The following is a 25,062-nucleotide window of genomic DNA, read 5'->3' on the forward strand; positions in this document are numbered from 1 at the left end:
GGTATGAACGACAAAGTCGAGTTGATGTAGACATACGATGAGAATGGGAGATAAAGGAAAAAAGTGTTTTTGTCAAAAGTAAATTGGAAAGAGACCATGAGGAAGAGACAGAAAATAAATGGGCAGGCACATTTAGGGACTCCGTACAGAAGAGGTGAAGAGAACCAGTTGACATACTTAAAGAAGGAGAGAAGTTGTGGGGAGACAGACGACGAGGGAATAAAGAACTACAGGGCCAACAGGTAACTGAAAAACATTTTGTATAAAATTGACTAAAGTGATCCGGTGGAGGTCATATAATGTAAATTATTATAATAAGATTGGCAGCTAACACATAAATTAAGGTGTGGGGAAACATTCATGGAAATGGCTGAAATGATATTTGGCAGTTTGGAAATTCACTAAGTAACTAGCTTATGAAGAGGTTTCCATTCCCCATTGCTGACAGCCTATCATCAGAGAGAACAGCTCCCGAGAAGGAAGGAAAGATTACTGTGTAATATATCACCACAGAACTCAATTTATCTCAGTGACTGTGGTAAAAACTATGAATGATGATTTGTTCATTTGAAGGCTGTGTTTTTCTGTAGTGTGTACACCTTTGCTGAAGGAAATCCGTACCCCATGCTGGATTTTGTTTAGGGAGTGCCCAGAGCACTCCTTCAGCTGTCTGACACTGTGGTTGCAGTCCTGAGACTGGAGCAAAAGAAGTGTTATGCCTCACCATCTTCAATGGATTTAGAAAGCGAAGATTGGCGAAAGGGCAGTACAATTATTGCTCCGTACTACTGTGAGAGGCCCTTACATTTGGGACATGTACCTTACTGATAAAATTCCTCAGCCACTTGCAAGATAAGATAGTGCCCCACTAGAAGCTCACTTCTTGTTCAGGAATGACTGTAATCATTAATCATTAGGTAACTCACTTAAGATTTTTGAAGGATAAGCAAGTCTCACTGAATTAAATGCTGATTTTGGAGTTGATGGAAGCGATCTGTGCCGTATTCAGTTGTTTCAGCCACAGACATTGAAACACGAGTATTTTGTATAATAATATCAGACCCTTTTTAAAAGTATTATGAGGATTTTGTAATTCCATACACACAGATTTTCGTTTCTTTTATAAATTTAGTTACAAAGGAAATTATTTTGAAGGAGGAGGACTGAAATGGCAGCCAACAGTAGCTGTTACCAGAGGAAAATACATTTCACATTGAGAAACTGATAGAAGAGGACTTGCTTGCACTAATGCATTTATCAGAGTCTTTGAATAGCAATACCATACGAGAGAGTAGTCTTTTCAAGGATGTTTGCAGTCAAAGGATATCACACTGCAAAATTCAGAAACAGAATTCTGACAAAATTTTCTCAATACGTTTAATATTGGCTGGTCCAAATTGATATTCATCATCATGACTTCTTTTGAAAGATGACCCACTAAGTCTCCACTTTCACAGAAAAAACTACCAACTCAAAAGCTTATGATCGCAATGTTTCACAATCACTTCCAACAAATTAGCATTGCTCTGATATTGAGCTACATGTGAGTATGTTTGGAAAACTGCATGCACCATTTATAGGGTTACATCTGCATCTGCATCTACATAGATACTCCGTAAGCCACCGCACGGTACGTGGTGGAGGGTAAATAAATAAGTCAATTTAAGCAGATATCGTAGGTATTCAACCAAAATTTGGAGCCATACAGTGAGCCCTCCATGAACTGAATAAAAGCAATGTTTCAAGAAGCAAACACCAGCTACTACGTTCCAGTTCATTATGTAGCAGATGTGTACTACCCTGTTTGGTAATAAGTGCCTTAAACTTCTGTAATCTTTTTTAGCATCCCCATAAAGAAACAGCCACAACAACATGATAAGGGTCACCTATGTTCTGATTTGTGATACGTTTTTACATTATTCTTGATGCTGAGAGCCACTCGTGATATGTACTATCTTCAAACAATTGATGATGCCACTCTCTGTTGCTGTAAATGTATTTCACCTTCAAGACCACCAACCATGCTGACCTGTCTAAATACTGTGTTAAAATAATCACTTAATAACTGAGGTGCTGTTTGGCTGATCATTACAAATGTCAAATAACAAAACAATGCAGAATAATATAAATTTCTGTAATAATTGGGGTTGATGTGAGAAAAATAGGGTCAAATGATTTGTAATTTGAATCTACTGATATGAAGATGAGCATAAAAATAAGTGAACTATGAGGTTTCGGCAGTGGACTTAATAATATTCTTCAATGCAACTGAATCCCACAAAAGTTTCAAATACTGCAGTTAGTACATTGATTCTATCCTTTAGAGGTTGAAAAAATTAAAACTAACTGTCTTTTATTTTACATTGGACACTCAAAACATCCATGTTCTGGCCGGATTTAGTTTTCTTAGTACACTCTACATACACATTTAATGTAATGTCCGTACTATACTTGGACTTCTTGTTCTCCATTTGTCTATGACACTGAGTATGGAAAACCTTATCAACCAGGAAGGAGGTAGTACGTTTGAAGATAATGAGGCATTCGCATGTTGTTGTTATTCCATTGTAGACTTTTCATTATTTGATTTTACCGTAACACTGTCGTTTCAAATAATGTAAATACCATGGATTATAAACTGATGTGGTATGAAAGTACTAGTGCTCAGTAGTCAGTCATTCACAACAACAGTACACAAGTAGAACAGTGCAATGTACAGCAGACTCTTGACTATCCAGCCTAATGTGGCGTAAGGCCATACCATTTAAATAACCCTTTTTTATACCAAAACCCAACTTCATAACATTTATGTAATAAGTGTTTGTTACGTACATACTGCACCTTTCAAAAGTTATTACAGGGCACAGAAAACGTTCTGCATTGTAAAGTATGATTGTATGATTACACCCTTGTGAAAAGCCAGATCTAGCAAAAAGATGGAACTTCTAGGTCTGAGGTCTTTTATATATGACTGTTCCCCCCCCTTTAGCTCTTTTCCGTGCTGCAGTATCCATCCACTTACACGAATAGATGATATCAACTAGTGTTGCTTTCTCCTGCTCATCAGTGTACTGCAGTGCTGCCTTAATCATCTTGAACCCTTCTGAATGAGGGATGGGATTTCTCCCTCTGCTCTTGTTTTACTTCTCCTGCATCACCATTTCCACAATATTGTTGTCAGTTAGTTCATCAACTTCATCATTTGCATCCATTCTGTGACATCCTCTACATTGACATCTTCACAGCCCGACACATTTTTGAGCAATGAAACTATATCATTGTTTCCGTATTTAACTTCACTGTTACACATTGATTCAAACTTAAAATATCCATAGCATTTTCCAAGACCTTTCAAGTGATATGTTCAGAATCTCTTCCCACGCTTTGGCCAACCCCCTTGTGACATGTAACAAGCCAGCCAGTCCAATTCAGAATGGTTACACAGTCTTCATTATCATCAATTGCTGATATCGACAAAGACATTTCAGTGATGTCCTGGTCCATCGGTTACATTTGGCGGTAAAAACAATGCTGTGGTATCTCCATCTGTGAATTCGTAACTGACAAGACGTCAAGGCACAATTTATCAGGAAGCGACAGAGCTTTCATTGGTAAATTATCGTCTTTCAAGTATTTGTTTACAACTTGTACAGATTCGTTTAGGAACCAGGTTTTAAAGATTTATGAATTCGTCCAGGCTTTCTTTTGTCGATTGTAATGTAGGGGCAGTGGTTCCCAATTTGTCATGTTTTCGCAAGCTCTAGGTTTTTGTGATTTCTCCACTATTGTAAGCCTAAGCTTCTCACTGCCAGTTGCATTACTGCAAGCTAACACGGTAACTCATTCTGTACTCTTCTCGTACACAGGTGCCGCAGCTTCCTTTTTCAAAGCAAGTGTATTTGTAGGGAGCATCTTGTAATGTAAATGACTCGCATCACAACTGTACACTTGTTCACCGGAAATTCCCTCCTTGTCAGTTAACTTTGAAAGATAGTCTTTGAACAATGGCACAGTCTCTATGTTAGCAAATAAAGTCTCTCTAGTAAAGGGAATCTGGTGAATAATGAATCATTTTTACTACCAATCCAACCTACCATCTTTGGCAGTAAACTCTGAATATTCTGCTTCTATTTGCTGCTGAAATTGAAATATTGGCGGAGTAATGGGCAAATTTTTTCCTCTTAAATATTCATGCAACAAGAATAAAACTTCCTCAATTTCTTTGCGCTTACCTTTCAACATTTTCTTCCTTACTTTTATTCAACTTCCACTAGTTTGGGAAGTGCAACATCCATCCCATCCGCCTGCAGCACTGGCATCGCATCCCGCCTAACGGAACAGAGATGCGGGATGCCTTCATCCCGTGAGTGAAACCGAAGCAGATGTTTGCAGTACGACTGAGACCACTGCCGGAGATGAAAACACGACCTCGTGTCTCAGTTAATGGCCTCCGGGGTCCACTACCCGAGCTACAGGGATCGATAGCAGTGCCTGAGGTCAGGATCGACAGGCAGTCTATTTTCCTACGTGACTCGCGTGATTAAAAATAGCCTAAAAGATGCATATGCCAACCAGCCTTATAAGCCAGCCATTGCTGGCCAGAAGGCAGTTTGACATGCCACCTGGACTTGTATGGATCTGCCATGCTGGCTGCAACATCCGCACGCCTCATCTGCTGGTAGTGCCAGATCGTCAGAGTCGTAGCTTTGTGCTGTGACTCAAGAGTGTCAAGTAGTGGTGGTCTGGCCCCCCTGTACAGCTTTGCGGCAATGCTGTGCTGACCACTCTCGAGTAGTTTTGTTTCTGTCTTTTGTTTGGTGGACGTTCTCGAGTGAGGGACTTCTTTGGAAAACATTTTGTTTTGTTATTCTTCTGTTAGAAGATCCGAAGTAGGATCCCTGCATTGTTTCTTGCTTAATTTGTGTTTTGCTTCGATTTGTTTGTCAACATCAGCAATATTCTTGTTTATTGTTTTTTCCCAATAAAAATAGATTGAGGAATATCTTTTATGTTTTGCCTCTGTTACTGCAGGTACAGAAGGAAGCACATCACTTTTCAGTTTCTCTTTGAATTTTCTTCCGGTCCCCAACGATATTTTTTCCTATCCCTAACTCCAAAGCAATAGTTTTTGCTGCTATTCCAGAATCCAGTCAAGTCATGAAAAGTTTTTATTTATTTATTTAGTTTTATTTATCACCCATTTTGGACTCCTTAATTAAAACATAAAGGACCAAACAAAGATCAACTTAATGACACACACACTTTGGATGTCTGATAGGCAACTGAAGAAACGAACACGATTGCCGACAGAGCTCATCTGTGTGTATCCATTACTCTTTTTGAGTGCTGGGAGAGGGCTTCTAAGTATTGTTCGTTGAAGAGTGGTTCCAATAATTTATTCAGTATTAAAATATTTAAAAAAACAGTATGTGCCTTATAGTTGTGTCTGCAGATGTGCTTGAAGCACAAAAGACGCATTAAATATTTCTAAAGGCCACACAGCTTTGCAGCCAGATCTGTTTGCTAAAGCTTTGGAGAAGTGCAGTATGTGAAATAAATTAATCCTTAATTTAATATGAATAGGAATTATTATGACATTAATTATGTAAACCAGAGTAAGTACGCAGGATATTAAGGAGACCAGATAGTTACAAGCTGGATTTTCAACAGTCTACTATATATGATTTGATGGGTGCAAAATGGTGGTTTGCAGATTGTAGCTTATTGATCTGAGTTGCAACTAATTACAATATGAGGTGTTCTGATTTCCTTTCAGCTACAAAGGTTGATCTCAGGTGACAATGTACCGTTAGATCTTAAAGATCTTCGGAAACATACACAGTATTATGGGGGCTTCCATGATTCCCATAGAGTTGTCTGCTGGTTGTGGGATATTTTGGAAAAAGACTTTACAAATGAAGAAAGGAAGCTGTTTTTGAAGGTAATATTTAGCTTTATTTTTTGCCTCTGGAATCATTACTTTTAAACAGTTGAATATTTCTTTAAGAACTGGAACATTGACGCACGCATGCGCATACTCAAATGTGTTAGTAGTTTTAAATTATATGTTTCTTTTTCATACGTGTGAAAAAGATTGAGAGATTAAAAATCTGACATTCAGTAGCACAGTCTTGTATGGTGTAATTTTGTATTCTACGGTGTTGTAATCTGAGTTCATTGCTGCTTCTGAATAGACTTTACAGTCTCATATTCATCATTTCTTGGTTCGGAAAAACCATTTGAGGTTCTAAGATGGAAACATTTGCTCACAATGTTCAGAGCTGCAGTACAGCATAATTTATGAGGAACTTTATAGAAAAAAGTGATGGTCATGGGATTCAGTGTCTATATTCAAAGGATAATGGATGAAATGAGGAGTACTTATGGGAGACAGGACAAATAAACAACTACAGGGAGAACATATTATTCATGTGGCATTGCATTGCTGAAATAGGTTAAAAATTTGTTGGAAAAAAAAAAGAAAAAGGAAAAAAAGAAGGAAAGGAAGAAATCAAAATTCGAGACAAAATACAGCTCCAAATGACAACAGAAGTGGAAAACTTGCAGAAAATATCTTCAGTGAGATACTAGTCAATAGTGTAAGGTACTAGACGACAGTGTGCACGCATACCATTATCCAGTATACAAAATATTATGTGGAAATATGGGCAGAAGAGAAATTGTAAGAAGTATGAATTGGACTGGAGTTGTCTCAGTCGTGCGGAGAATGTCAAAAATAACATTACAACTGATATCAGGATCACTTGAAATGTTCTCCTGCCAGGTTAACAGGGGAAAGCAGATTAATTTGAGCCTTAGAAACTCACTCCTGTGACAGAGGCAAAAAAGCTGAAACACAAACATACACACTTGAAAAGACGTGACACTGTGTCCATTACCTCATATCAGTATTCCTGTATTTGCACATTAATTACCTCCCACATAATGACTAAATAATTTAGCAGTGTTGTGATTCACTAATAAATAATTGAAGAGACAAGGTGAGGGCTGAAGGTAACCACTAATTGTACAGGTGGTCAACACCACAAAAACAAGGCTTGAAAACATTGCTGAGGTCCTTCAGAGTTAACTAAAACACACACACACACACACACACACACACACACACACACACACAGAGAGAGAGAGAGAGAGAGAGAGAGAGAGAGAGAGAGAGAGAGAGAGAAACTACACTTCCTGGAACTGCAATGTGAATTACACATAAATTATCAATTTCTGCTTTCAGTATAACTAAATGTGGTAGCTTTTCCTACTAAAATAATAGTTTGGTTAACTTTCTTGGAAATATTGTGTATTTTTTCAGTCCCTCTGCCACAGTGCTATACAAATTTACAAAGCTTCTTCAACAGTTTTTTATTCAGTTTGGTAGCTTTTTTTGTTGTTGGTTAGTTAAGGTTCTCAAAAATTTCACATATTTTTGGAGTCTCTTACCTTTGATACAAAACAAATTTACAGAGCTGCTTTGCTGGCAAAAAGAGCTGGTTGTTCAATCTGAGACAAGTAGAAACTGTTATATAATAAAAAAACTACAGTTCAATAAAAAAAAATGGCAGCAGTTATAAGTTCTCACTACACTGGAGAACGTATTCTCTGCATTTGCTACACGTGCATTACACTTTTCAAAAGGTGACTCTATTGAGAAATGTGGAAGAGCAACAAGTTGCAGCTTAGTGAGTGTTAAGAGAACCAGCCGAGGAAGATCGAGACATTTGTGTCGTGCAGTTGTCAGTACTTGTTAGGTGTCAGTCTCTACAAATCACTTTACAGTTAGCAAGTGGTGATGGGCTGCTCACTGAACTATTCTGCTGATTGTGTGGTTGCGTCGGAGTTGGCTGCCCTCTCAATTTAAATGTATAATGTGTGACGCAAATACCAACTGCTTGCCTAGTGATCGGTAACGTGAGGGCTCTGCCGGCACACAAACGCCACGATAACTGGTCGTGTTCATCCTGTGCTGTGAGACTGCTCTGAGAGTAGGTTTAGCACTACTCACATGTATCTCCAAACTCCTGTGGAAACGGCATGCCAGTTTACTATTACAGATAGGAATGTCTCGTGAGAGTTCCCGGAATGCTGATATTGTGGGCCGGGTAGTGGACGGTGCACCAGTGCACCAGGCAGTGGCCGTGCGGCACACTCGGCTACTTCTGCTGTGACACTCCGGCACGTGCACCTACGTATGTGACCTGCAAACCACAGTGAAATGTGTGACAGAGCGTACCACACATTAACATTCCTTTCAGTTCCAGTTGCATATGGAGCACAGAAAAAAATGACTGCTTAAATCTGCACGCTATAACTGGTCTAATTTTGTCTTCATATTCCCCATGGGAGTGATACACATAGGACTTGAGAATAACTTTATATTCTTCACTGAACACAGGTTCCTGAAATTTTGTTGGTAGGCCTTTGTGGGATAATTTGCATCCCTCTTCAGTCGTCTGTTAATTTAGATTTTTCAGCATTTCCGACGAGTCAAACTAACCTGTAACATTTTTATTTTCTCTTTATTTTTGTACCTACAGTACAGCCAGTTAATCTTATTTCTTATGGGTTTCAAAGACTTGACCACTATTCTAATTGGGTCACACAAGTTACACGTAAGATTTCCTTGGGATCTTGTCACCTGCATTACCTGTTACTTAGCCAGTGTGTTCATTCTGTTTCGTATCCTTACTAATTGTTATATCTGTTCTAACTAGAACCAGAATGAAACACACCCCTTTAAAAGAGAAACAATCACTAGGTCATGGAGTTACATTAACAACAAAACAATGAAAGTAGTTTACACATCCCAAACACATTTAACAACTGAGGGGCTGTGAAGGCCCTCGCATTGCCTTCTCGGGAAAATATATGCCACCCGTGTACTGCTGTGTGTGCCTGGAGGATCCGGTGATGGCAGCCAGTGACTAGGCCGTCCGGTGGCCACCTCGGATAGTTGCAGTTTCCCACTACACTTACTGTAGTGGCCCGATTTACATCTACTGTGGGCAGTAAATGTAGTAACCGTTGGAGTTCATGACGAGGAGTACTGCAACGGCCAGTGATGATGGTGGCCCGGAGGGGAGAGGCTCTGGTGACAGAGACCTGGCTTACGTCCTGACTGATAGCATAGTGAGAGGTGCCGGCACAGGCTGCAGTAAGCAAATTCCCTTCGGTGTAACGGCCAGTGACGTTAAACATTCCAGCTCTGTCCTAACCTGGCCGGGTAAAGCTACTGGCACCAGATGCAACCAAAAAAAGTGAAGGCAGGTGGAGGATTTGAGGGTGATGTGTGCCATGAAATTGTTTACACAACCTAACCCTGGGGCAAGCACATCTGAGAACTCAGAAAAACATGGAATCCAATTCTTGATAACGTACTTGGACTGACACCAGATGCACAGCATCCACAATAGAGAAACCAAATGTAGTAAAGGCATCTAACCGAAACGGATTTTCAGTGTCGTGTCATTAACCGTGAAATACATGAATGAAATTAAATGATCGTGTGGCATTGTCGGTTGGGAGGCTCCATGCAGGGAAGTTCGGCCACCGGGTTGCAGACCTTATTTCAGGTGACTCCACGTTGGGCAACATGCTCATCAGTGATGATGAGGACAACACAGCATCCAGTCCACGAGCGGAGAAAATCTTCAACCCCACCAGGAATCAAACCTGGGCCTGGTGCGTGGTAGGAAAACACATTACCATTCAGCTAAGCAGGTGGACCCAGTACGTAATGAATGGACTTGTAAACTGTGTCAGGTGTGAATTGGCTGAGAATTGGAGTCTGCTGTTTCTCTTAGCTTAGAGGGGGAGCAGAGATTGACATACTGCTGCTATGTGACTTTTTCTTGTCAACGTTTATGGCAAAAGACCCACTGCTCAGAGTAGACCACTGGCTCATGCTGCATGATATGAGGGGTGCAGAGCAAGTGGTAGAGGGAGGGGGAAGGGACAGTGATGGGTATTCCATCTGTGCTCGAGACCAGAGCTGGTGGTGGTGGTGGTGGTGGTGGTGGTGGCGGCGGCGGCGGCGGCGGCGGCGGCGGCACTCGAGCCCCATCTGTGTTTGGACAGATGTAACTTAACACCCATTGGCTTCTACTGCCATTGCTGGCATCTGAGCCCTGCAACACCTATAGAGCAGTCCCACACAGCCGTGCCTCGAGTGTAATGCTGGGATGGCTGAGAGTGGGATACAGAAGGGGACAGCGTCAGAAGATGAAGCAGAGCCCACAGTTGCCACCCACAGAGCGGCTCGGCTGAGCTACGACCTTCAATCGACATTGTGTGATAGGTGGTCTAAAACAAGGTGAGGGCTGAGGTAGTGGCAGAGGATTTGACAGCCTTCTTCAGTTTTTACTTAAAGGTACAAACTAGATGTTCTGCCACACCATTTGAGTGAGAGTGGAATGGAAGGCTGAGAATGTGTTTTATGCTATTGCCCACGCAGAACTCTTTGAAGATGCTGGCTGTGAGTTGGAAGTCTTTACCAGAAACGAAGGTGTGGCCAAAATCTGGACCAAGGCAGAGAGGGTGGCATCATTTGTGGTGGACGCCATTCATACCACCTTTGGTTATCTGGAATAGGCACACATAATGAGCAGCCTGATCCAACTCAAAAATGTCCCCACAAAATTGAGGTGTTTGCAGTCCCAGGGATGGCAGGGTGTAGTCCAGGGTGCAGATGACTGTGGTTGTGCCTCTTGGTCCTGGGCACACTGTTGATACCCAGCCAGTAGATGTGTCGGTAAGCCAAAGCCTTCGTGCGTGACATCCCCCAATGATCCTGGTGCAGCAAGCATAGAAGACGTTGCTGCAATTCAGCAGGAATGACCACCCAATTCATGGCACTCTCAGTATCTGAGATGGCATCAACCCCCGAGAGCCTGTGAGCAATTAGTTTCCAGGGTTGGAGCTCGGTCGTCAAACAGCGAGTGAGTTCGGTCAGCCAGCTATGGGTCACATATCGGAGGACCTGCCACAGGGTGGGATTGCAGCATCTGGCTGCGGCAATGTGCTTCCGTAATGTGGAAACTGTTCAATATATATATTTATGTGTAGTATCAGTGTATCTCCTGTTTTTTGAAATTGGGGTCCGGTCCAGCAGGTAGATGCTAAAAAGCACTGGCATTAGAATGTTGTGCCGTGGGCTTAAACCAGATGACATAATTGTAAGCACTCAGGAACAGTGTCCAGCGCTGTAAGCATTGAGCCGTTTGCTCCAGGAGGGCTGAACAGGGTAACAACGGGCCTGTGATCCATAATGAGAGAGAACTTTGCCAAAAAAGGTAGACATGGCATTTTTTAACAGCATACATTATAGCCGATGCCTCCTTTTCTATTTGTGTGTAGCTGCATTGTGACAGGGTCAACGTCTCGGATGCATAAGCAGTTGGCTACTTGGAGCTTTCCTCATTCCTTTGTCCCAGTACCACCCGATGCCATAGGCAGATGCGTCGGCTGCCACAACCAATGAATGTCCAGGAGAAAAATGATTGAGAGTTGTGAAATATGGTGTTCCTGGGGGAGGGAATTGGAGTAATAGTTGACTTTGCCCAAACACACCTGCAGTTTCATTAGGTTCTTCAGGCGAGGAAGAGAGTCGATGGCAGTGACATTTCGGTCAGTAGGACTGATTCTGTCTTTAGTGAGCCAGTACCCAAATTGATTCTTCTCGAGATGACAACACAGACCTGCGTCCTACAGGGTGGTAAATAGGGTGCAGAGATTTTGCAAATGCCCCTGATGGGAGGGTCCTGTAACATTGAGATTATCTAGATAATTCACATAAGCTGGAATGCACTGCATCAGTTGTTCCAGATAACTTTGGAAAATTGTTGGGGCTGAGGCAATGCCAAACAAGAATCGCTTGTACTTATATAATCCAAAGGGAATTTTGACAATGACAGTGTTCTGAGATCGCTCATCTAAAGGCAACTGGAGGTAAATATCATTAGGGTCAATCTTCGAGTAATACTCCCCACCAACAGGTTTGGTAAGATCTTCTGTCTGTGGCATAAGTTAAGTTCAAACCAGTGATTGAGCACTGGTGGTGGCCTTGAACTCCCCACATAATCAAAGAGAACCATTGGGCTTCTTGAGTGTGACAAAGGGTGTGGCCCACATGCTAGACTTACAGATTTCTTGGCCTGGAAATGACCCACCTCCTGCTTCGCCACAGTATGTAGGACACTGGAATGGGGCTGGCATGGTAAAAACGAAGCATTGTGCCCGGCCGGAGAGTGACGTATCCCTGAAAACCTGAGATGCACCCCAAATCCAACATGAATAGCAATGCAAATGCTGAAAAAAGATCATCCAGTTCCTGGAAAGGGACTGCAGTGGATACAACCTCGTCTTTGTCGGATATAGAAAACCTGAACAGTGTGACGGCATCAGTGCCAGAAATGTTTGTATCTGTTGGGTGGTTGACAACAAATAGTGTAATGATCCATGTAACGCATTTGTAGGCTGCTGTGACCAAGAGCTGCTCGCAAAGAGGTATAGAACTATCCTCGTACACAACCAAACACCGTGAGGGATGAGACCAGTTGAGAGAGCCTCGATGGGTTTACATTGCCAGATTGTTCAGAGAGACAGTAGCCCTGATATCAGCCTGATAATGAATGTCCTCATAATAAATACATAGAGTGAGAAGCAACTTCTACACAAAAGGGTCACCCAGTGCAAGCATAGACTTCAGGGCATGCACAGTGTCCCGATGTTCCCCTGCGACAGGGTGGGACTGGATTGTACTGCTGCGACACACCAATTTGAGAAGCCCTTCTTTGCCACAAAACATGAGACCCTCAGAAATCTGGACAATCCGCCTGCGAGTGAGTGGAAAAGTACTGGCACTGTGGGCATGAAGGGAGCAGATCTGGTGGTCTGTGATGAAGCACGATTGGAGGCTCGGATTTGTTAGAAAATGAAATGCCAACAGCCATCCTTATGATCTCCACTTGGAGTGCTGACATCAAAGTTACAGATAGTCTGCATAAACCAATTACATTGGCAACTGATGCAGCATATATATGGATCGTGATAACCCTTTCAGCATCAACTGAGGCCCGTAGATGGTGCATTAAAGCGCGAAACTGATTGCTACACAGTAAATAAGATCTTGAGGGCAGCTGTAGGCATTTTATTTTCTTATAATAGTGAACAGCTGTGGTGCCCAAGACCTCCAGATGTTCAGATGTCACTGAGGCCTTAGACACAGACAAATCGTGACAGAGCTGCCTGGGAGCTGTCCTGAACCACAGGTGTGAGACTGGAGTGCACGGAGGTTCTGGCCTCGCCTTTAGACACGCATTAGCCGCTCGTGTGATCTCGAACAAGTGTGCGATGCACAAAATGCCCTCTGACGAGGAGTTATATAGTTTCAGTGCCACATTGCAAGCTGGACCACCACATCACATATCGTGGAGTCTGCATATGAAGCCTTGCAACCGTGACTGGTAGAAGAGAAATTGCGTTTGTGACTTGGATCTCGCAAGTCAGTGACTTGAGAGCAGTATGACTGTTCCGGCAGTTTATGGTACTGGTGAAACTCGAGCCTGGAGTGACCACACGATATCACTGAGAATAGTAATTAGTCAACAGAATGCAGACCCTCTGAAACAAGAGCATGACAGGATCCAGCAGAAGGGTCTACTTTTGAAGCAGTAAGAAACGTTCTCAGCAAAGCCCGAAACAGAAATGACAATCACTGCCACGAATCGTCTGTGACTTGAAAGGTAGAGAGATGCCGTTTCAGATGAAGCAAGTATGTGTCCCAGCCGCCCTCAGCATCGTCAGAAGGTGGGAACAACAGAAGACGTACGGAGGGGTCAGAAGTGGGAGGTGCTGAGGTTCAGTGCAAATGGGCCTCGTGTGCTCCGAGTTTGTCTGTCTGAAGCTGAAGTGATGTTTGTAGCAAGTCCAACTGGAGCTGCTGCTGCTGCTCCTGCTCCTGCTGCTGTGTTAATTGCTGATGTTGCTCCACCAAGTCAACCAATTAAGCATCTGTACTATTAACTCTTTCTCCTCACCACCAGTGCTATATCCGTGGTAGCCAGATATCAATGCGCACGTTGGTGAATGCAGAAATGGATGAAGTCACCCAATGGAAGAGCTGGCCTGCAGAAGAGTAAGTCTAACTAACAGTGTGGAGAACGAAATGTGACACACAGACTGTGGACAAGACAACAGAACCAACCGGGAGAAGGACAAATGACCTTAGAACAGTGAGGTGCAATGCAAAGCAGTTGCCACAACAGTGACAAGATCACAAGTAGCGGGAGTTAAATTCGAGAAACAACCAGAGAGAGTAACCAGGCGACACACAAGGTAGTTATCCAACAGTTTTGGTACAGTGAAGATGAAGCACAAACACTGTGCGGCTGCCTGAATACTGGCTGTGTGGAACGGTATTGGCCGGCCCACTCGTGTGGCGAAGTAGTGGCGTGCTCGCAGTATGATTACTCTGCGGTCACGGTACCCCCTGTAGGCTATCGAGGTCCACGTCCTCTGGTGGTCGCTCAACTTCTGCGATGCCTGGCACCAGAGAGATAGCTCATTATTTAATGAGAGCCGCAGCAGAACTTATATTTCATCATGTTTGAGCTCAGAATATGTTCTGGGATTCTATGACAGACAGACATCTGTAAAATGCCACTCTCCAGACAAATACTATCTGAAAAGGATTGCCAACATTAAATTTATATTCAGTTTTGAAAAATTTATCTTTTTCAGAAATACTTTTCTTGTTATTGACAGTTTGCATTTTCACTCTCCCTACTTCATCCATTATTAGTTATGCTCCTGCCAAATGAGCTAAAGTCATCCACTACTTTTATTGTGTTATTTCCTGATCTGTGGGGATGTACCAGATTAAACAAAGTAATAAGCCCAGCATCCCATACATATGAAAGTACCGGTTGCGAAACATAGTTACTTATGCAAACACACAAGGGTATTGCTTGACCAGAAAGAACAAAGGGGAAGAAACTATAAAATATTACTATACTATATGAAAAATTCTTGGAGAGTCAGTAAAAAGATGCAGTTAAGACATGATACAAGAAACAACTGAAAACAATTGGAGCGAGAATAAAACGCAGTGAGAAATTATGTTGAGAAGCCACAAAATTTCATCAGTTAAGATGGAAGACGACACAGTAACTGATAACGGAGAGAAAATTGTGCAAACATTATTCCAGTGCTTCTTTAATGTTAGTCATATTGGTTTCTTCATAATATACGACCATTAAAAATGCGAGGTGTCCTTCGCTAGAATAATTTCCAGTTATTGTGATGCTTCACGAATATTATCCTGTAATGTAATCACAGAACAACTGGTCAGCTTCACTCTGAGATACTCGTTCCTAGGCATTAAGCCAAAGCAGTCTGCCCTATTGTCAAAGTTGCTTATGCTACTGGATTTCTCCATTTGCAATCTGTATCGTAATACCAGATACGACTAACGGGGGATATCGAATGGATACAAATGAGAGCAGCACGAATGGTTACAAGTTTTTGTGATGCCCAGGAGATTGACAGGAAGGTGCAAAAGAACCAAATTTGCAACCTTTCCCACAAAGGCCTACATAGGTAGTTTCTAGAACCACCTTTAATCGATGAATCTAGGAATATACGACAACTCCCTTCGTATAGCTCCTACAGGATAGTGAAGATGAGATCTGACTGATTACAGCATGCACAGAGGCAGCTAAACACTCGTTCTTCGTGCACTCTGTGCGTGGCTGGAATGGGAAAAAAATGTAATAACTTGTACAATGGGACACACGTGATAGAGATAAGTATAGATGTCTCTTCTCTGCATATATACTTTCCTTACTGTGTAATGACCCCCCACAATGCCACCAGCCAGTAATTGATCGTGTGGTGGAAGTGTGGCTCCAAATCTGAAAGTACAGCTAAAAATAAATTATTGTTGTTGTTGTTGTTGTTGTTGTTGTTGTTGTTGTCTTCAGTCCTGAGACTGGTTTGATGCAGCTCTCCATGCTACTCTATCCTGTGCAAGCTTCTTCATCTCCCAGTACCTACTGCAACCTACATCCTTCTGAATCTGCTTAGTGTATTCATCTCTTGGTCTCCCCCTACGATTTTTACCCTCCACGCTGCCTTCCAATACTAAATTGGTGATCCCTTGATGCCTCAGAACATGTCCTACCAACCGACCCCTTCTTCTGGTCAAGTTGTGCCACAAACTTCTCTTCTCCCCAATCCTATTCAGTACTTCCTCATTAGTTATGTGATCTACCCATCTAATCTTCAGCATTCTTCTGTAGCACCACATTACAAAAGCTTCTATTCTCTTCTTGTCCAAACTATTTACCGTCCATGTTTCACTTCCATACATGGCTACACTCCATACAAATACTTTCAGAAATGACTTCCTGACACTTAAATCTATACTCGATGTTAACAAATTTCTCTTCTTCAGAAACACTTTCCTTGCCATTGCCAGTCTACATTTTATATCCTCTCTACTTCGACCATCATCAGTTATTTTGCTCCCCAAGTAGCAAAACTCCTTTACTACTTTAAGTGTCTCATTTCCTAATCTAATACCCCCAACATCACCCAACTTAATTCGACTACATTCCATTATCCTCGTTTTGCTTTTGTTGATGTTCATCTTATATCCTCCCTTCAAGACACCATCCATTCCGTTCAACTGCTCTTCCAAGTCCTTTGCTGTCTCTGACAGAATTACAATGTCATCGGTGAACCTCAAAGTTTTTATTTCTTCTCCATGGATATTAATACCTACTCCAAATTTTTCTTTTGTTTCCTTTACTGCTTGCTCAATATACAGATTGAATAACATTGGGGAGAGGCTACAACCCTGTCTCACTCCCTTCCCAACCGCTGCTTCCCTCTCATGCCCCTCGACTCTTATAACTGCCATCTGCTTTCTGTACAAATTGTAAATAGCCTTTCGCTCCCTGTATTTTACCCCTGCCACCTTTAGAATTTGAAAGAGAGTATTCCAGTCAACATTGTCAAAAGCTTTCTCTAAGTCTACAAATGCTAGAAACGTAGGTTTGCCTTTCCTTAATCTTTCTTCTAAGATAAGTCGTAAGGTCAGTATTGCCTCACGTGTTCCAGTATTTCTACGGAATCCAAACTGATCTTCGCCGAGGTCGGCTTCTACTAGTTTTTCCATTCGTCTGTAAAGAATTCATGTTAGTATTTTGCAGCTGTGGCTTATTAAACTGATTGTTCGGTAATTTTCACATCTGTCAACACCTGCTTTTTTTGGGATTGGAATGATTATATTCTTCTTGAAGTCTGAGGGTATTTCGCCTGTTTCATACATCTTGCTCACCAGATGGTAGAGTTTTGTCAGGACTGGCTCTCCTAAGGCCGTCAGTAGTTCTACTGGAATGTTGTCTACTCCGGGGGCCTTGTTTCGACTCAGGTCTTTCAGTGCTCTGTCAAACTCTTCACGCAGTATCGTATCCCCCATTTCATCTTCATCTACATCCTCTTCCATTTCCATAATATTGTCCTCAAGTACATCGCCCTTGTATAGACCCTCTGTATACTCCTTCCACCTTTCTGCTTTCCCTTCTTTACTTAAAATTGGGTTTCCATCTGAGCTCTTTATGTTCATACAAGTGGTTCTCTTATCTCCAAAGGTATCTTTAATTTTCCTGTAGGCAGTATCTATCTTACCGCTAGTGAGATAAGCCTCTACATCCTTACATTTGTACTCTAGCCATCCCTGCTTAGCCATTCTGCACTTCCTGTCGATCTCATTTTTGAGACGTTTGTATTCCTTTTTGCCTGCTTCATTTACTGCATTTTTATATTTTCTCCTTTCATCAATTAAATTCAATATTTCTTCTGTTACCCAAGGATTTCTACTAGCCCTCGTCTTTTTCCCTACTTGATCCTCTGCTGCCTTCACTACTTCATCCCTCAAAGCTACCTATTCTTCTTCTACTGTATTTCTTTCCCCCATTCCTGTCAATTGTTCCCTTATGCTCTCCCTGAAACTTTGTACAACCTCTGGTTCTTTCTGTTTATCCAGGTCCCATCTCCTTAAATTCCCACCTTTTTGCAGTTTCTTCAGTTTTAATCTACAGGTCATAACCAATAGATTGTGGTCAGAGTCCACATCTGCCCCTGGAAATGTCTTACAATTTAAAACCTGGTTCATAAATCTCTGTCTTACCATTATATAATCTATCTGATACCTTTTAGTATCTCCAGGGTTCTTCCATGTATACAACCTTCTATCATGATTCTTAAACCAAGTGTTAGCTATGATTAAGCTGTGCTCTGTGCAAAATTCTACCAGGGGGCTTCCTCTTTCATTTCTTAGCCCCAATCCATATTCCCCTACTACGTTTCCTTCTCTCCCTTTTCCTACACTCGAATTCCAGTCACCCATGACTATTAAATTTTCGTCTCCCTTCACTATCTGAATAATTTCTTTTATTTCATCATACATTTCTTCAATTTCTTCGTCATCTGCAGAGCTAGTTGGCATATAAACTTGTACTACTGTAGTAGGTGTGGGCTTCGTATCTATCTTGGCCACAATAATGCGTTCACTATGCTGTTTGTAGTAGCTTACCCGCATTCCTATTTTCCTATTCATTATTAAACCTACTCCTGCATTACCCCTATTTGACTTTGTGTTTATAACCCTGTATTCACCTGACCAGAAGTCTTGTTTCTCCTGCCACCGAACTTCACTAATTCCCACTATATCTAACTTTAACCTATCCATTTCCCTTTTTAAATTTTCTAACCTACCTGCCCGATTAAGGAATCTGACATTCCACGCTCCGATCCGTAGAACGCCAGTTTTCTTTCTCCTGATAACGACATCCTCTTGAGTAGTCCCCGCCCGGAGATCCGAATGGGGGACTATTTTACCTCCGGAATATTTTACCCAAGAAGACGCCATCATCATTTAATCGTGCAGTAAAGCTGCATGCCCTCGGGAAAAATTACGGCCGTAGTTTCCCCTTGCTTTCAGCCGTTCGCAGTACCAGCACAGCAGGCCGTTTTGGTTATTGTTACAAGGCCAGATCAGTCAATCATCCAGACTGTTGCCCCTGCAACTACTGAAAAGGCTGCTGCCCCTCTTCAGGAACCACACGTTTGTCTGGCCTCTCAACAGATACCCCTCCGTTGTGGTTGTACCTACGGTACGGCTATCTGTATCGCTGAGGCACGCAAGCCTCCCCACCAACGGCAAGGTCCACGGTTCATGGGGGGGAATAAATTATTATGGGACTAAAATAGTACGTAATCAGAACATCAAAATGACAGTAGTTCAGTTTAAGAATTAAGTTAAAGAACCAGTTGATAAGGTTTTTTTTTTTTTTGTATTTGGTGCAGTTGGAAACAGTGGCTGCATGCATAGAAAAAGAGATGAACAGAAGAGTAAAAGTATTTAGGATTTTCAAAAGTAAGCTTATAGTGTGTCTGAAGAGTGAAGTTTACAGTCAGTGCGTTTGTTATCAGTTTTGACTTGGCATTGAGATGTAGACTTTGGATGTACAATTCACTCAAACCCTGAGTGCAGAGTAGCGAGAACTGGAGACATACATGTTGGGCATTTTGAGGAGAGCTGAGAGACGGAAACAGACTGGCATGAACATAAACATAAAATTGAAACTGGAGATAGGTGATTCGTATAGCCTCAGTAATGGATATTAAATTAAACAAGAAAATTAATTGCTGTGCTTTTGGAGATAGGAAAAGATGAAGAGGATGACCTAATGAAAGGTTGATGATTGACATTAGGAAACATACAGGCAAATGTGGATGTGTGTAGATGAACACCATATGTAATGCATGGAAGAATGTAGCAGTTGTTGTCGTATTGATGATGATGATGATGATGATGCTTTGAGACACACAATAGTCATTATCAGTTGCAGAAGTTTAGTGATATTACTTACCAGAAATTCAAATTAAATAAATGTGAGCTGAGCGTTAGTAGTCATGTACTGAATAGGGCAAACTCATTAAGTCACAGTTGGAAGATAACACAGTGATTGAGGAACAACAGACTCTTTTAGAACCAACTATAGATTTATGACTACCATGCAGAAAAGACGAAATAAGAACATTGGATATGTACTGAGACACCCAAGCTTGCTGAGAGCAATAACTGAAGAGCCTGATGAAAGTACAACCTGTCAACACAAGGGATGCAGCACTTGCTATAGAGACAGGAAGCAGTGATAACAGGACCTCAGGAAACAGAAACAAATGTCATCTACATTGGTGTTTAACCTAACTACATCTGACATATTCCTTTACAATTGTAATGTGTGGACCTAAGGCATGTTTCTGTGCATAACATTTCATCTGCTAATGCTGGAGACATCCTGAGAGGCTATAAAGCTCAGACAGCAGTCTCAAACTTAAACCAGCTGAGCGTGCCAAGTAGTTCGTGTGTATCCGCACAAAAGTTGGGTTGTGCACGGTCAGACTGCTGTCTAACATTGTGGAGTCAGGTCAGTGAGTTCTCATTATGCCCAATAGCTATGTTCCAATGAGCTAGCGTGCATATTGAATTTGCGTAAATTGAGAGTCATTTTATATCTAAAATATGGGGTTAGGTGCATGTTTACTCATGTATTAAGCTCAAAACAGTAGAGTTTCTTAGTATTTTTACTAGAGAAACCATTATCATCTTAATGCGAAACCATTATCATCTTAATGAAACACACTTAAAAATTTAACACTGACACACAAGGGTACACTAAAATCATTATTCCGTGTCCAGTGAACCCCCAGCTAGCTTTTGTTAAAACACTAGTATTTTGAAAATTGTAGATAATAAGGGGTTTTACTTTGCAGTCCCCTGGAGCATTTCCTCTGAAAAGGAGGCTGTGTCAGTCCTTTTCAGCCTTAAATCCAGGTGCTGTTTTGTCTTTGGTAGAAGACATTTGTTTCCAAAACAAGCTCATTTCATCAAGGTCGAAAACCTGCTTTGTGATATAGATATTTCTGTCACAGTTTCTTTAAACTTCTTTCCAAATTCCTTGGCTCCAACTTCATCTGATGCAGCTGCCTCTCCTGTCATCTTAATGTTGTGATCAGACCAACCTGAGCTGGCCGAGGAACGTTCTGGATCGTCGTTTTCTTTCATTATGCTGCATATCACCTATTGGCTGTAGCTTGAACAGTAACTCCAGAGTGAGTTATGTGCTGTTGGTTGTTGTGCTCAATCCAGTGGCTTTGCATTTTTACCATTCTTTCCATCACCTCCAAGTGAGATTTGGTCCCTCTGACTGTACTTAAGTCAGTTGAATGGGAAGTAGTTTCTCGAAATGATTCTGGGTTGCCACACTCTGTGTCAACAATCTGCTCATCTTTCTCTTAGCTGGCCGGTGTGGCCGAGCGGTTCTAGGCGCTTCAGTCTGGAACCGCGCAACCGCTGCGGTCACAGGTTCGAATCCTGCCTCGGGCATGGATGTGTGTGATGTCCTTAGGCTAGTTAGGTTTAAGTAGTTCTAGGTTCTAGGGGACTGATGAACTCAGATGTTAAGTCCCATAGTGCTCAGAGCCATTTGAACCAATTTGAACCTTTCTCATAGCGATCTAAAGTTTTCTCTTTGTTTCTAATGAATACCGCTTTTGTACACCCTGATTTCCCTCGGCAGCCACAGTTTCTTTTCTTTAACGCTATATTTTAAATACAGATTCTGTTGAGTGCTACTTCACAGATCTGCTGACCTGAACTGACAAATCACGTTTCGACAAACACAACAGAGGATGCGCTGACGCATAAATGCTTGCACATATTGTTAACAGATGGCAGCACTGGAGTTAAAGTTAAAAATGTGAAAATGTGGACAATGAATCCACATATAAAGAGGTCTGCCTGTAGCTTGTTGTGGGGAAAAGTTAGTGCTATTTGCTTTATTTAGCACTGAGGTACACAACTTGCCTAATTTTAATCCTCCTCCTTTTTCTTCACCCTGTTTTTGATTTTTATTTTCTACGATTTCTCCATACATCCTAGCACAGTAATGACTGGAACTCGGTAAAAGTACTGTACAAGATAATCAAATTTGATTGATCGCTGTTCCCAGTGCCGATTAATCTGCATTACCCAGACGAGTGTTCTTTAAGCAAAGGTGTTAATGCTGCTTTTATTAGTTGAAATGTAACGTCATCAGATGCGCAAGGACTTTTGTCTACTCCTACCCTGGCAAGCGATGACTGTAAAGCTTTGACAGTGTTCAAATATTTGTGCACGTTTCTCGGCGGTTTAATAGCACATATTCTTAGCACTCTGCTGATGTGATAGATTGACTGTTCTTATGAATGGGAGGAGAACTTTCAATTAATTTGATTCTTTTTTGCCCGAAGCTTCAAATGTTTTAAGACACAGTACCACCATTTATCTCTCTGTCAGTGTAACCATTCCTCCTGAAACTAATTCTTAAATAAGCTCTTCCTCCAACTAGTGTGGCTGAAAGATTCCTTTAGCCCAGACCACCAATTGTCATAATTATTCCTGTTTCTGCTTGGTGTGGTTGAAGGTCTCTCTCTCTCTCTCTCTCTCTCTCTCTGTGTGTGTGTGTGTGTGTGTGTGTGTGTGTGTGTGTGTGTGTGTGTCGACTGTCTCTGAATTTTGTGCCTGAAGCTTGTGTTCCCTATAACTCTGTCAGTTTTTCTAAGTACCTATACATCTAAAAATGACACAGTATGTAAACTGAAAAGAAAAGTTCACAAATATTTGAACATTGCTGAGGATCTATGACCGCTGTGTGCCACAGCCGGAGAGTGCAAAATTCCTTCACGTCTGGCCACGTGTGCACAGTAACTACTTTAACACCCAGCTTAAAGAACACAAAAACAATTGTCGTCTGGCTGAGACCGATAAATCGGCGGTACCAGATCGTGCACTGGGAGGAGGGAACTGTCGCTACCGTGTTCCCGGGTTCTGATCGTCACAATGTACAGAGAAGGCATAGAAGTTCTAAATCACAAAAACATCTTCAACTGAAAATGAGAGAGACTGAAATTAGACAATTTAAGTCCCTTAGCACTAAACAAAGCAAACAGCACAAATACTTCTGTGGTACAAACTCCGTAGTGCACGATGGCTTTACCCCCGGTGACACGACTGTTGTGCAGTAATGTATAAAGGATTTCACTTGCTGAGCTCGTTTGAGTTTGAAACCAAAATCTGAGTATTAATAATTCGTGTGGACTGGTAGGCATAGAAACACGTCTTAGAATACGACCCACAAAAATCACCAAGAATATGAAGACCGCCAATGCAATTCTGCATTTTATTGTATATTTCTCTTTCTCAGCCTTTCTGAAGAACACCTCTTCTCCCCCTCCCCCTCCCCATCAATATATTTTTATAAACAAGTTATTTACAAGTTATTGAATCTTATGATAAGACTGGAGAAACCTTTCCTCTCTCTTATTTCTTCACTATTGTTGTTGTTGTGGTAGTAGTGGTGGTGGTCTTCATCCAAAGAGTGGTTAGCCACTGCGCACTACATATATTTGAACCAACTTACAGTATTCATACCTAGGTCTCCCTCTGCAACTTTTACTCCTGACAAGTCTCTCCAGTGTCCAGTTGACTATTCCTCGATGCCACAGAATGTGCCGTATGCTCCAACTTTGTCAAGTTTTGCCATAAATTTCTTTTATCCTCAATTCAGTTGAGTACCTCCTCACTAGTTATTCAATCTACCCATCTAATCTTAAGCATTCTCCTGTAGAAGTAGATTTCAAAAGTTTCTATTCTCTTCTTGTCTGAACTGCTCATCTTCCACATTTCATTTCCACACACGGTTGCACTCCAGACAAATAATACCTTCAGAAAAGACTTTTCAGACCTTAAATTAGTCCATTCCAGTACTGACCCTCAAAACACAGGTGCCAGGTAGCATCCGTCTGCTCGCTGTCTGGCTGGCACACCTAGGATAGGCTACCCTTCATGTGGCCCTACTATGTGTGTTCTACACACAGGCAAACCACTCGGCTGATCCCACTTGCGGGTGTGAGACCACAGTAGTATGGTCACGTACACTACATTTCGGCTGCCTTACTGCCCCCACCTCAGTCGTTTGCCCACTCCTGCCTAATGCTGCTTGCAGGTGTCCGGCTGCTCACTGAGGGACACTTCAGCTGCAATGGCCTAGCTTAAGTTTATATTAAATGTTAACAAGTTTCTCTTTTTCATAAATACCTTTTGTATGACTGAGAGTGTGCAGTTTATACCCACTCTATTTCAACCATCATCAGTTATTTTGTTGCCAAACAGCAAAGCTCATCTGCCACTTTTAGTTTCCCATTTCCTAATCTAATTCCTTCAGCATCACTCATTTAATTTGACTATTTCCAGTACCCACATTTTACTTTTGTTGCTGTGTATCTTTATAATTCCTTTTCGAGACACTGTCCGTTCTGTTCAACTGCTCATCTGAGTCCTCAGCTGGCTCTGACAGAATATCGTGTCATCGGCAGACCTTATTATTTCTTCTCCCTGAACTTTATTTCCCCTACCAAATCTCTCTCCTTTGTTTCCTTTGTACCTTGCTCAGCATAAAGCTTGAGTAACATCAGGGATAGAACACAACCTTGTCTCACTCACTTCTCCCTTTCTTGGTCTTCAACTCTTATAGCTGCAGTCCAGTTTCTGTGAAAGTTTTAAATAACTTTTCACTTCCTGTATTTTATCTGTGATACCTTCAAAATTTCAAAGACAGTAGTAGAGTCAACATTGTCAGAAGCTTTCTATACATCTACAAATGCTAAAGATGTAGGTTTGCTTTTTTTAGCCCATTTTCTAAGGTAAGGTGTAGGGTCACACCAGCCTGGGTGGCCGAGCGGTTCTAGGGGCTTCAGTGTGGAACCATGCGACCGCTGTGGTCGCAGGTTCAAATCCTGCCTCAGGCTTGGATGTGTGTGATGTCCTTAGGTTAGTCAGGTTTAAATAGTTCTAAGTTCTAGGGGACTGAAGACCTCAGATGTTAAGTCCCTTAGTGCTCAGAGCCATTTTGTAGGGTCAATGTTGCCTCAAATTATCCTGTA

General features: G+C 41.8%; 1 protein-coding gene across 1 annotated transcript in view; it reads left to right on the forward strand.

Annotated features, from left to right (window-relative positions):
* LOC126164184 (ubiquitin-protein ligase E3B) overlaps positions 1 to 25,062 on the forward strand; it is a 313,945-nt gene that overhangs the window by 256,357 nt on the left and 32,526 nt on the right. Inside the window, exon 15 of the mRNA XM_049920218.1 lies at positions 5,777 to 5,941. Coding sequence (XP_049776175.1) covers positions 5,777 to 5,941 — 165 coding nt within the window. The remainder of the gene's footprint in view (positions 1 to 5,776; positions 5,942 to 25,062) is intronic.

This window comes from Schistocerca cancellata, chromosome 1, assembly GCF_023864275.1.
Source record: "Schistocerca cancellata isolate TAMUIC-IGC-003103 chromosome 1, iqSchCanc2.1, whole genome shotgun sequence".
NCBI classification, from domain to species: domain Eukaryota; kingdom Metazoa; phylum Arthropoda; class Insecta; order Orthoptera; family Acrididae; genus Schistocerca; species Schistocerca cancellata.